General features: G+C 42.0%; 2 protein-coding genes across 2 annotated transcripts; one reads left to right on the plus strand and one right to left on the minus strand.

Annotated features, from left to right (window-relative positions):
- Positions 1 to 851: 851 nt before the first annotated feature.
- wuho (tRNA (guanine-N(7)-)-methyltransferase non-catalytic subunit wuho) lies at positions 852 to 6,469 on the minus strand. Its single transcript, XM_080279147.1, has 8 exons — positions 6,235 to 6,469; positions 5,546 to 5,805; positions 4,851 to 5,005; positions 4,097 to 4,270; positions 3,482 to 3,618; positions 2,985 to 3,149; positions 2,077 to 2,312; positions 852 to 1,066 (listed from the first exon to the last, which is right to left on the minus strand). The coding sequence occupies exons 1-8, from the start codon at positions 6,306 to 6,308 to the stop codon at positions 912 to 914; spliced, it is 1,356 nt and encodes a 451-aa protein (XP_080135273.1). The 5' UTR covers positions 6,309 to 6,469; the 3' UTR covers positions 852 to 911.
- Positions 6,470 to 6,853: 384 nt separating this feature from the next.
- Positions 6,854 to 13,095, plus strand: Pex16 (peroxisomal biogenesis factor 16). Its single transcript, XM_080279189.1, has 7 exons — positions 6,854 to 6,987; positions 7,783 to 7,913; positions 9,228 to 9,337; positions 9,759 to 9,898; positions 10,359 to 10,520; positions 11,186 to 11,285; positions 12,309 to 13,095. The coding sequence occupies exons 1-7, from the start codon at positions 6,864 to 6,866 to the stop codon at positions 12,547 to 12,549; spliced, it is 1,008 nt and encodes a 335-aa protein (XP_080135315.1). The 5' UTR covers positions 6,854 to 6,863; the 3' UTR covers positions 12,550 to 13,095.
- The last annotated feature ends 374 nt before the right edge of the window (positions 13,096 to 13,469 follow it).

A 13,469-nucleotide genomic window follows, 5' to 3' on the forward strand; every position in this document is an offset into this window, starting at 1 on the left:
TCTCTATATATAGGGAAATGATTTCCCTGAGCTAGAACATGACAGATCATATAACCCTGCTAGGTGTCGGGAGAGTGCTACCTCTCCATGCAGGGCAGCTACCAGGGTGGGGTGTGAACTCTTGACCCTTTGGTCTTGAGTCAGGTGCTCTACCACTGAGCCCCCCTGCCCCCCTACCCTTCTACAGTGAGATCTCCTTTAAGTCAGAGGAAATCATGAAGCAGCATGAAGAGATTGTAAAAAGCATCATCAGACTATATTGGTTAATGTACTGACTAACTCTCTGGTGGCAATACATGACTAAAACATTTCTTGGTGATTCAAACCTTTGCACAGCACACACTGCTCCAACTGGCACCTTGGTCCACTAAACCACCAGGCATCTCTAGACCACAAGTTACTGGAGATCTTTTACACTCTCTGGCAGGGAACTCAACCACATTTACCAAATTGTCACAGTCTGGTCTGAGACTATTACTCATATACATCAACTATACACAGCTCGTCCTCTTGGGAACTATGCCTCTTTGTTCTTCTCTGCACCTCACTATGTGGAAGGTCCCTGTTTCAACCCTGGCAAGGCACTGTCTGCCACACGAAGGTGGCCGCTCATTTGTGGTTGATGGGTCTGCGAGGCCAGACAGACTGGGGAAGTGTGACAATAACAACTTAGATCCATGACTCCAGGGCTTGAATGACTTTGTGGACCACCTCACTGGGCATGCTGTTAATAGTTCCCCTGCTTTCTTTTTTTCCTCTTTCCTCATTTCTGGATCCCCCCTCACTCCACATTTATATTGGAAACAGGGCATGATGATGATGATTATGATGATACCACTTTCTTATTTTCTTTTTTCTTACTTCAATATTTACAAAAATGACAACGGTAATGACGATAATGATGATGATGGTTATTTCACCCAGCGTCCCTTCTTGACTGGTGGCATAAGACCGTCCTGCGCTGCCCTCTCATTGGCCAGTCGTTCTTCCTTCTTCTTCAGGTAGTCGGCCACATTGTCATAACGTTGTTTGTACAGAACATCAACATCTAGTGGTTCACACCAACCTGGCGGGGAGGGGTTAACAATTTAGCTGCATTATAACTAGATCTCAGGTGGCTATCAACCCTGGGAGGTACTAACATAAGTGTGATGTGTGGCAACAACCTTGGTAACTAGGTTTACAATATTCACTCTTATGCAGGAAACATTCAGCCACAAGTACATTTTATTAATTAATTTATTTTTATTATTATTATTATTATTTTTTTGAGTGACAGTATACAAAGTCATTATCTATGCTGAGATTCACATTGTTACAGATCATATTACACATCTCAAGTGCTGTTTCCCAACAGCTTCCAGCAACTGTTTTGACACTTGGTTTAGCTTCCAGTTCACAGAAAACATCTATATTATGGTCAACCTCAGTATGGGGATTCCTTATGAGTACGCATGGCATCATTTTTATGTATGTATAACTAGACCATGTGCTGGAGAGGAATGCCTTCATGCAATGGCACTGCTCAAATTGTATGGTTATTTTTCCCTGAAAGGAGGAGGATGGACTGCATAAAAATGGCAACTTCTAACTAAAGTCTACCAGCCATACTCCAACCTGGGGATAGAGTCGACAATTTAGTACCAGGACCACTTCCATAACTATTACCGAGTGACAGTTGCATGAAATTCAATATGCCTTGGACTTAAAGAAGGAAAAAGTTGGTCTGTTTTTGTCTGAAAGAAATGGGTGGCTCCCGTAACTCAGATACTAAGTTACTGTCGCATGAAATTTGGTTATGAGGCAGGTAAGAGTCTGCTGGTTACTTGTCAATCGGCCTTCTGATATGACTACACATGGCTATCAACTGAGGTGAAAACGGCAAACGATCTTTGTCAGGTTATAGAAAATGCATTACAGTCAAAGTCCACTATGAAATCTTACCACACTTGGCCACCATCTGAACTAAAAGTGAGGGATCTTTTATCAGATTAGAATAAAGCATTATAAGAGGTCATAATTGTTAGGGATCTTTATCAGGTTAAAACAAAAGCACAGTATCAGTAATAACCCTACCTTTAAAGTAATCCTTATACTTTTTCCCAACCTCTACCATGGGATGTTCTGAAATGGGGTCTAATACATTCTCCCGGAATCTGAACACCCTGACTTTTTCCTCCACGTCACTCTGTATAATGACCAATTTTCTGTTGCTGATCCAGGCTGCTGTGTGAGGTTCAGTGCTCAGATTCAGGGTTGACATGTACATCATTTGCTGGTCATCTACCTTGTACAGGAATATGGCAGGAATTCTGTGAGGAAGAACAACATACTGGTACATAGGGAAGCAGAAAAAATGAAAAATACCTGTACAGAAATCCTGCATTTATCTGTTGAAATTCAGCCAAGACCCTGTCAGTTAATGCATCTTTTCAGATAATGCCGTACCACCTCCTCCCCAAACCTGTCTACTGGGGGTATAACACCTGTCAACATACAAATCCTGTCTTGATACAAATGCTCTAACACCCCCCTTAATATATTCCTTATATCATTCTTACACAACTACTCTAATGTTAATGTGAATTTAATTAGCTATTAATAATGTTTCTTTTACATATATGCCACCATTGCCCTGTCTCATCCACAATGTATGCTTGTTCAGTTACAGGCAATAAGAATACTGTTATTTAAAAGTAAGAGTGAGAGGCACAGATGGATATGAGTAGAACCAAAGACAATCGAATAGCTATATTAGTTACATAACAAAGGAAACAGGCTAGCACTGTCTGCATGCATAACTATGTAAATATTATATTATTTTCCACAGAAGGAGCTATGGGCACTAAGAATTTTTGTTATTTATTAAAAGTGAGAGTGAGATGCATAGATGGATGTGAGCAGGACTGAAAGTAGGCAAACAGCAATGCAAGTAACACAATGCAGAAAGGCTAGTGCTAAATAACTAACCATCAACAACATACTTGTCCAACAGCGCTGCTACGAGATGCACCTCAGTCCCAGAGGGGCACACAGCCATGCACTTCACTGCAGGGTAGTCAGGCAGTGTCTTCCTGATCTCCTCCTGCTTACCAGTCTTTTCCCCATCACCCTTGTGTTCATGTTTGCCTGTATTGGTGTCATCTGACCTGTATATGTAATATCATTTTTACTCATTAATTCTCTGGAAAACTTAACTTTATGTACTATATATATATAAAAAACATTATAGTACATACTAAACCATCTTTTTGTGACTCCTCAGCCTTTTCCATGTGTCTCTCTAGGTTTTGTTTAACTAATTTTTCTTTAATTTTATACATTTATTTATTTTTTACTTATACAGAAGTGAGAGGGATGCTTGAGTAACTTAGGCTCATCAGCAAAGCTTTTATGTAAAGAAAAAGAAAAAGAAAAAAAAAAAGTTTGGCACAGTGTCTTGATAAAGCTAACCCTTACATACGCAGGAGAGTACCGGTACCTGTGCTGTGTCATCTTGGTGTTGTGGTGGTTGAGGTAGTGCTGCAAAAGGTCAGGGCTGTGTTGCAGCTGCTCTCGGGTGTCAACACAACACACACACTCTCCCTTCACATAGTCCCACAATCTTAATGTTCCATCCTGAAACAAAGCACCAAACACCATCATCCTATTTTCCACTGGCAAATGATGAGCCTAGGATCCCATCTGATGCATCATCATCATCATCATCCCACCTCTTTTTCCCCACCTGCAGGTGGGGTGAAGGTTTAGAGGGCAACAAAAATGAGACAATACAATAGTGGGAGAATTAAATTAATAAAACAGGCACAATAAAAAATAAATAAATAAATAAAAAACTTTTCACTGGGTTAACCAAAGCAGGCTTTAATTACAAGAAAATACTGTACTGTACATTAAATAATGAGCATGATAACAGTGTACAGTACAGTACTGTACTCCACTCTGCATCAACCTTTATTAAGTGGGAAAGCTCAAACTGGTAGACAGCTACTGCACATAGGAATATTCAGTGATATGTTAGCAGAGGCACTGCATGTTAGGAGACTGCCCATCCTTTTCATCCTGCCCAAGAGATGAATCAAAGACCTCCACTCACCCCAGAACAAGAGAGTAGTTTGTGTGGATTTCCAGCGAGTACTGAGACCTGTGAGACAAACTCCTGATGGCCCAGACAGAAGGTGTGAATGTCGTACGCTCTTGGGTAGTGTGACACCCGGATCTTCTCGTCTCGGTCACACGTGATCACATACTTGTTATCGTCTGTCACAGCCTGAAAGATTATTTTGGCAGCTGTTTATCATTATCATCATCACCATCATTAACATTCTATTTCCCACTGAGAGTAGTAGTAGTAGTAGTTGCAAATCCCAGCTCATCTAAGCATGAATCTGTTGGAATGCAGGTTGAAGCTGCCCTTCTACCACAGTCCACCATCCATCTTTCAGAGAACAGGGAGGATGCTGAGAGACACTGGTATTAATGGGCAGCTCTGTTGTCCACTTACATTGGTGCCACTACATGAATACATTCCTCTCCAGCACCAACTCTTCTGACACAACCAATTACTAATACACGAGGCGCTGGTGAGGGACACCTGAAAGTGATGGCATTGATATGACATGGTGGTGGAGTGTCCTGGTTGTACAAAAATCCTTCAGTCCCCTTCTTATTCCTCACCAAGGACATGGTGGACTGCAAAATGGCAATTTTGGTCTGCAGTCTACTGGGTTCATGTTCATATGAGTCTGGGGTTGCAACAACTGCCAGTATTACTGCTATTACTAATTAAGTCAATCCTAACTTGACTTTGTCTATTTCTTATACAGTATATACCTCTAACAGCTCCCTACCACATCCAGCAACATTGAGAGATGCCCCAGTAGTGGCTTATGTCCTCCAGGCTCCTCAAATTCCTCCTTTTCACTCTCTTTGCTCGGTAATTCTGTGTCCTTTATCTCTGCTCTCTGTCCAAGCATCGGAAATTCATAGACGTCACCAGATTTATCTGAGGAAGAAAGGGGAAAATGTTGGGAAAATACGGAAAGCACTGACAGCTATTACAACAGAATCAGGTGCTGGAGAAGGATGCCTACATGTGGTGATACTAAAGAACTGGGTGGCTCCACTACCTGCTTGTAAATATTCAGCTCTATTTAAGCCAAATCCAATTCATATCCACTCTAATCTATCCTTAACAGATGACCCGAAGAGCAGAGGAATCCTGGAAGAGATGGAATCATCTAACCTACCCTACTCAACTCTAATCTTAACTATTCTAACCTAATTTAATCTACATTACTGTAAAATAACCTAGCTACCTTATTCTACCCTAATCTAACCTACCTGAGCCTATCATATTGCACTGTATTGTACTATATCGCATCCTACCCTCCCCTCTCTATTCCAAACCCAACCTACCCTGATCTGCCCTGCCCTGCCCTCCCCTAACTTAACTTAATCTATTCTACCCTACCCTACCCTAACTTATTTTACCCTATTCTTCCCTAACTAGCCACACATTAGCTATACTCTGCCCCAAACTTACCAGCAACCAGAAGAGTTGAAGAATCTCTTGTGACAGCAAGTGCCATGGGTCTCTTTACAAGCAAGTGAGAGGCCAGCTGCGTCCAAGTCTGTGTACACCACACCACCGCCACCTTCGTATCACATGCCACCACAAAGTACTTGCCATTGGGGGAGGTACTGGCTGCTACTATGTTACCCTCGCCACTGTCTCTGTTGTTCTCTGAGGCTGGCTGCTTCTCTCCAATACTCAGCTCATTTAGGACTTGAGTTTCCGAGGTTCTGGAAAGGCAAATGAATGATAATAATCTGTCCTCACTTAACATCTAGGTTGGGTGCAAGAAAAATTATATCAGTACTTTAAGTGAAGCATCTTACATACATACATCATTAACACATAACTGGCCTTCTTCAGACAGGTAGGCTATTTAAAAGCTGCAGAACCTATGGCCATTACCCTCCTTTACTAATATGGTATATACCATGACAAACACCTTCAAAACCTGGCAGTAAGGTAACTACCAAGGTATCTAAGTTACATAACATTAACGCATGAATAACTAGAGCTACTTTCAAAACAATAAAACGGCCTGATAATCTTGCCTCTTTTTCAATAAGGTATCTCAAGTCACAGCCATTATGATACAAGGAACTTAAGTAAAGCTCTTATGGATACGGATACAGGCAACTCAGTGCTTCCACATACATTACCTGTGATTGAAAATAATTATAGATTTTCCAGTACAAAACGCTGTAAAATAAGAGCTATTGTGAACAACTCCCATGGTCTTTACACAGCTACGGTACTGTCTTTCTCTTCTTGTCAGTTAGTCTCCAGGCGTTTTCTCATTTCCATGCACTTGTAGAAACGTGGTCAGTGGAATGCCTTTTGCTTCCTGTTTAGTTGCTTTTATATAATTTTCAAAAATATTAGCACGTGCCCTTGACAAAGTAAACATCCGCTCTTCGAGATTTCGGTACCGGTGAATTAGAACGCACAATCATTTGGCACTTTTAAAGCAACGTTTTATATTTTACACATTATATATTGCGCTCTTTACCTTACTATAAGATATTATGAGAAAATTAGTACACTCTTCAATGAATATCACTCAGAGTATCCGATTAAAAAAAAAACATCGAAACCACAATTTCTCTACACATACGAGCTTAATTTAAGAAACATCTTTTCTTAGCATCAGTAGATTTAGAGGAGGAAGATTGACTTTTTTAATGCAATGAAATCAAAGTATATTATTTTCAATTCTGCCCCCACATACCTAAAACTTTTCCCCTCTACCCAGATGGCTGACAATCGCGACAAATGTAAACAAACCGTGATGGCAAGTTCCAGTGATAAATTAAGAGAGTGGTTCGAGCGGTATAAAAAATGGATTACGAGCAACCCACAAGGTGCCTCGGAGATGGAAGCCGTCGTAAAGTGGGGCTCATACATACTGGCAGGTGTGTAGCCTAACAGAGAATAATGTCAAATTTGGTGGCTCCTTTCTCAATGCCATCTTATCTTATCAACGACAGTTTTGAACTGTTGATTGACCTTGAATGTTTGGGTATTTAGGTATATGGGATAAATGTTACAGCTTGGTTGTAGGATATTTTTGAGGTGTTTTTAATTATGGAATGGAATGCTTTCATGAGGTAGCATCAGTAGGCCTATAACTGGGCTGATCAACTATCTGGGTATGGAAATGCCCTTCAACTCAGTTATATTGATTTTACCACATAAAGGCATCCCTTTGCAACACCACCCCTTATATTGAAGGGATATAAATATGAAGGCTACATCTAACTTTCATGACAACTCTTGAAAACTGAATAAAATGGTCTAGAGAGTACAAGATGCATATGTGAAACCAGACAGTAAAGCCAACTGGTTATGTTATGCCACTTTGAGAAAGAGCATAATGGGATAAATACCCACAGGAAGCAGTGATTGAAAGTGTTACGAGAAATACTTGTAGATGGTTCGGCCATGTGAAAAGGATGGAAAGTTAGAGACTGACTAGAGGAATGTATGAGCGAGGTTAAGTGGTAGACCAAGGATGAGATGAAGGAATGGAGTGGACAGATACACTGTATGAAATAAAAGGGTGTGAGTTGGAAGAAGGGCAGCCAATGGCAGAGGACAAAGTGACTTGGAGACATTTTGTTTGGGGCCACCACATGTGGGATTAAGGCATCTGACTGTGTATAAACAAAGTCAGTATTATCTCACCACAATTTTCCTTTTATTCTCAGGTCGGTTAAAGAACTCCACTCTGCTGTGTGAGATAGTGTATGCTGGCTCCCGCCTGTTTGAGCTGTTCAACGACTTCCTTATCAAGGGCACACTGCCACACCTCTCACCACACACTGCTGACAGACTCAAGGTAAAATGTTCTCAGAAGACTTTAATTTTTATAACATGAAGTCATCCAGATCATCAAAATCATCTCCATTGCCTTGCATATCCCTGGGAACCCCCCCCCCCCCGGCAGGGGATGACCATGACAGAACCACCTCTAAACTAGTTTGTCTTCACATAACTCTCCTACTATGTCAGAATTTCTTCTCTCACCAGTATACCTGTACTTCTTACTTCATCCATGTCACAAAAGGTGTGCCATCATTTACACATACAGTTTTAGATAGTACATAAATAGCTACCATCAATCTTAGGAGGTAATAGCATGAGTGAAGTGTGGCTACATGCAGGGCCAGATTTAGACATGGTGAGGCCTTAAGCAGTTGGAAGGTGTAGAGACATTGTTTGGCAGTTGTTAAGGAATAAGGTTGTGTAGCAACTGAACTTGACAAGAAAACCACCAAGATGCATGACAGATCCATGCAGAATGGGTTATTTAGGTTAAATCTTTACTTAAATGTACATTTTAAAGAAACTTTAACAAATTTTAAAAAATCAGATTTTGAGAGGCCCCATTCTGACTGTGAGGCCCTAAGCTGTAGCTTGTTTAGTTTATGCCTAAATCCAGCCCTGGTTACAAGCTACACAATCATCACTCTCTGGTAGAAAATATTTTAGCCCAATATCTTACTCAAAATCCAGACTGAGACTCCCATTGCTACACACCTTATTAACTAAACATTTCACACTGCTCTCATTTCTTTTTCCACAATACTTTCCAGCAACAGGTGGGAAATAATTACAGGTTTTGACAGTGGATTTAGAATCCAGTCCATAGAAAACATCAGCACTGCCATCATCAGCCTTACTAAAGGGATTTCAAGAGGAAACATGGCATCCTATGATTCATTGATTGAGACTTCTCCAGCTCATAAAATCTCTCCTGACTCATACTGTAAGGAAGTAGGAAAAATAAACAATTACTGTACTGTATAAAAAATATATATCACCAGTTATGCAGGGTTAAACTTTCAAAACTGCAGAAACCTAAACTCAGGCCCCTATACCTTGTTGTTGTGGCCGGTTAACCTTGTGGCCCAGGCTTATCTGAATGCGAGCTCAGTGGACTGCAGGCTTAAAAGTTGTCCTTTTGCAGTCCTCTATCCTCCTTTCACAGGATAAGGAGAGAGTTCAGGGACATTTCTATAAAAGCAGCCTGATTATATCATTGCCACCACATGAAGGCATCCCTTTCCAGCATCTTGCACACATTGAAGGGGCTAATATGATAGGGGGTAATATAGTGCATTTTGGCCTCATAACCCATTTTGTCACACAGATCCTGCTGACAGTGGTGGAGTATGTGGAGGTACTTGTGGAGGTGGCGGCAGTGCAGCTATGGGGGGAGATGGGACGCTGGGCAGTGGTTACAGTTATACAGATTTGCAAGTAAGTTGGGGGGGGGAGGAATAATAACCAAGTGGGGATAGTTACTTTCATCTTTGCATACAGCTTATAGATGTTCCTCTTTCTAAGATTGTAAAACCAACAATGACAGCATTTTTTTTTTTTTTAATTCAATAACGAAATACCCAAGGCTAAGCCTGCAAAATTTCTTCCTTTCAAGGAAAAGAAACAAAAAACAAAGCCAAGTTCAGATTTCATTCATTTTGTTCTGAAATTAGAAATGAGGTCTTGTGCTTGTAATGTCTAAGTTCGTAGCTAGTTTTTCAGGCCCCTCTTGGGCCTGAACCCTGGTGTTTTGGTATAATCTACATAAAACCCTTTCCCAGGTTCTGTATACTGCAGTTTAAAGTTCAAACAGCTTCAAAATTTGATGCTCATAGGATTTCTTGTACTGTATTTCCAGGTGCATAGGCCGGTTCTTCCTACTACTGCAACACAAGATACAAGTAGTACCATCCCCACCTATCAAGCCGCTGGACAGACGAGCGGCTGTTAAGAGCAGTCGGGAGCAGCAGATGTATGCAAACAATGGGACAGTGCCTGGTAAGGAAAGTTTTGACACTGTAGTTTGTTCTCAGGAAGATGTTTTCGGTATTTTTTGCCATGGCATATGGGATGTACTGATATTTGTTTGTTTAACTGTCTTTGTGTGTTTGTCTGTCTAGTCTCTCAGTGTCTGTCTACCTATTAACATTCATGAACAGCACTGGGGAGGGATTGACTAAAGAGAAAATATGGATGCAAGGCAGGAGAGGGGGTGAGGAACTTAGAATGTGGTAGAAGGATGGAGTGTAGTGGTATACAGTACATGAGAGAGAGAAGGGGGGAGGACACCTGATGGCAGAGGACAGGGTGATGTGCAGGCAGTTTGTTCAGGCAGAAGGAGAATTACAAAGAATCAGCACTGAAAATGTTATCTGCCCTAAAAATGGGCAAACTCCTCTCCCCTTCAAAAAGTGATGGGCTAAATTCAATTTTATTCAGTCACATCGTTTCCAAACAGAGGTGATGAGGTTGCCAAGGTCAGGTCGAGTGATGAGGACTCTGGCCGGTGCTCCCCCAGCCCACCAACGCACTTTCTTGCCACCATGCCCACCCAACAACAACATCTGCGAACCCTTCATCACCAAAGTTATGCCCAGGAACCATCTTATTGCAGAGGCAAGTAGACAAGGTACATTCAGTCTTGTACAGTACTTTGATAAAATTTGCACTAAAATTTATATCATCATCTGGAGGCAGCGAATGTAATTATCATCGCTGCCATAGTGTGTTGCAGATTTTGTGATGCATGCCATTGATTAGTTCTCCTTTTATGATGTTTTTCTTTCCTTGCTTCTACCATGATTAAGTGATTTTAGGTAGGGGAATCTGGGGGACACATAACCTGGCCAAAAACCCCTGTAATATGGGTATCACCCAGCATAGTAAATTGTTTCCTGGGTACAGGTAACTTTGTCAGATATTTTTATGGGAACCTACGGAATGTGGTGAAAGCTTTGGCATATCAGATAGATCCAGGATTCCAGAGGCTTGAATTATTAATGAATGGATGTGTGGCCCATTGGAGTGGGCAAACTTGGGCTGTCTGGATGTTGCTACTCCTCACCCTGCCCTAGGGTGGGAAAGGAGGTCCAGATGATGATGATGATGATCTTTTCTTGCTTTCTGGATCCAACTTCTCTCCATCTTTGAGTGGGAAAGGAGGTCTGGATGATGATGATGATGATCTTTTCTTGCTGTCTGAAATCCAACTTCTCTCCATCTTTGAGTGCGAAAGGAGGTCTGGATGATGATGATGCAAACTTATCCAATCCATCCATCAGGTAGTGCACATCCTACGCCCTATCTGCCACCTCAGCAGCATGTATGTGTTTGGTCAGCGTGCCTGGATACCCTGGGTACTCTCCCTTGGTATGGACATTACCAGGTGAGTGAGAGTAGAAGGGTAAACATAGTTAAGCCCTTGTCATACATTAGGGGGACGCGGTAGCAGTGGTAGCGCGCTGGACTTGTGATCGGGGGATTGCAAGTTCGAGCCTCGCCCGGGCTGCCGTGCCGGGAGGGGTAGCTCCCTCCTGTAACCCTAGCGGGGCTATATAGTCCAATACAGGGCTTAGCTCGGGGGAACTCCATTTCTCCCATTTTCTCCCTTGTCATACATTGCCTTTTCTCTTATCCCCTTTGTACTGTGAAGTCAGGTGCTGGAGAGGGACACCTTCACATGGTGGCACCAATATAACCCTGTGACCCAATTACTGTACCTGGATATATAAATGCCCCTTGACTACCTCCCTGTCCCCCCAAAAAACTGGCTGGTGAACTGAAGGATGAGGATATCTTCAATCTTCAGTCCAACAAGTTCACTTACAAATAAGCCCAGGGTTGCAACTACCTGTACCGCTACTACTCCTAGTATTGTGATATCCACATGTTAAAAAATATTGCCTCTTAAAGTTCCACTGTTACCCTCAGTTTACAATATCAGCTGAATGAGAAAGCTGATACTAAGGAACACATCCCTGACTTTACCTATAATGTCAGATAATTTCCCTGCCTTATACATCCTAATGACCATGAATTAACTGAGCCAAGTTTAAGTGAGCAGTGAAACATATCAGGTACAGTGGATTTGTTCTTGCTTGATAAAGATCCCTAACCACTTTCAGTTCATATGATGGCCAAGTGTAGTCAGACTGGAAGTAACCAAGGAAATTTATTCCTATTGCATAACTAAAGCACACTGAACCTCATGCAACTATAGTTTTAATGTTGAAGTCATGGGAGTGGCCCAGTTCAGTCAGGTGAAAACAAAATGACCATAATAACCAAGCAGATTTATCCCTACCTTACAACTAAGGCTCATAGAATTTCATGCAATTACAACTTAGTATTCAACTTCCATCAAGTGAAAACAAACCTACAGTACAGTACTAAAATACCTTCTTTCCAGTTTACGGTTGTACGATGAGGCAGCCCTTACAATGGCAGAAAGAACTGAACTTGCCCATCGTCGAATCAACCTGCTGTACTACCTGATGCGCACACCAGCCTTCCAAGCAGTCACACACAAGCGTATTCGGTACATCCTCGGAACCCTGGGCCGACGTGTACCCCTAGCGCGTACTGTGTGTCAGCCGCTGATGGAGTACATACCACAGTGGCAGAAGATTTATGCATACACCTGGAGTTAACGTGGTGCAGACAGGCGTGGTGCTGACTTTCTTGTGGACATCTCTCAGCAGACCCAAACTATCTTAATCTACCCCTCCTCATCACAGCAACAATACAGTCAAGTCCCATTCTTCCTCTCAACTCTTCAGTCACAGTCCTAGCCCCCTTAGGCCTTGCATTTAAGGATGCACTACACATCTTTGTAATTGTTGTCATTTCTCTGTGTCTGAGCTTATGAATATCCCCCTCCTTTACTTTCCAGGTCTCACTACCATACAGCATTACACTCGTAACACATGCCACATACAAGGACCATTAGCAGAGAGAGAGAACACCCTCAGTGTTAGGAACAGCAACAGCTCCCAGAATTTCCTCCATCCACCCCTTACCCTAGCCACAGAGCTAGTTCCAGCTCCACCCTCAGCACATAACATGTCCCCCGCACAACAAAACTCCACACACTCGAGACTCTCCAGCAAGATCAATCCCTTCATGGCTATAGGCTCCCCTGACACACCACACACATGAAATCAACATTATTTTGCAGCCTACCTGTAATACCACTACATTTCTTATTACAAACGAACCACAAACAATGCACAAATTTACTTCCCATACTTTTGTGGCAAACTGCACATGGCCACACTCCCTCTGTTTTGACAGTACTGCCACCAGCCTTAGATATCATCACTTGTTTTATCTGCCTTTACTCAGAAACCACTGTGCCCCATTCCACAACTCCACTTCCCAAATCTTTTCTCCCACTCCCTATAATTCTCTGCAATCAACACCAAGTCATCAGCATACAACATCTCCCATGAGAGTCCATTTCTGAAGTCACGTGAGAGCTTCAAGCACCACGACAAACAATAAGAGGCTTGAGCCACAGTGTCGTCTTTTTCTGCCACTAAGCCATGTGAAATATGCTGCAAAAGGACAA

The sequence above is a fragment of the Coenobita brevimanus genome, chromosome 77, assembly GCF_032717465.1.
Source record: "Coenobita brevimanus isolate Jiangsu-jjx chromosome 77, ASM3271746v2, whole genome shotgun sequence".
Taxonomy (NCBI): Eukaryota; Metazoa; Arthropoda; class Malacostraca; order Decapoda; family Coenobitidae; genus Coenobita; species Coenobita brevimanus.

Excerpts from the sequence above, each read along its gene's own strand:
- wuho (XM_080279147.1), bottom strand. The coding sequence starts at position 6,308 with ATGGGAGTTGTTCACAATAGCTCTTATTTTACAGCGTTTTGTACTGGA. Across the intron at positions 4,271-4,850 it reads TCTCAATGTTGCTGGATGTG|GCTGTGACAGACGATAACAA; the intron begins GTAGGGAGCTGT and ends ATAATCTTTCAG. Across the intron at positions 2,313-2,984 it reads GTAGCAGCGCTGTTGGACAA|AATTCCTGCCATATTCCTGT; the intron begins GTATGTTGTTGA and ends TCTTCCTCACAG.
- Pex16 (XM_080279189.1), top strand. The coding sequence starts at position 6,864 with ATGGCAAGTTCCAGTGATAAATTAAGAGAGTGGTTCGAGCGGTATAAA. Across the intron at positions 7,914-9,227 it reads ACACTGCTGACAGACTCAAG|ATCCTGCTGACAGTGGTGGA; the intron begins GTAAAATGTTCT and ends TTTGTCACACAG. Across the intron at positions 10,521-11,185 it reads CCATCTTATTGCAGAGGCAA|TGCACATCCTACGCCCTATC; the intron begins GTAGACAAGGTA and ends TCCATCAGGTAG.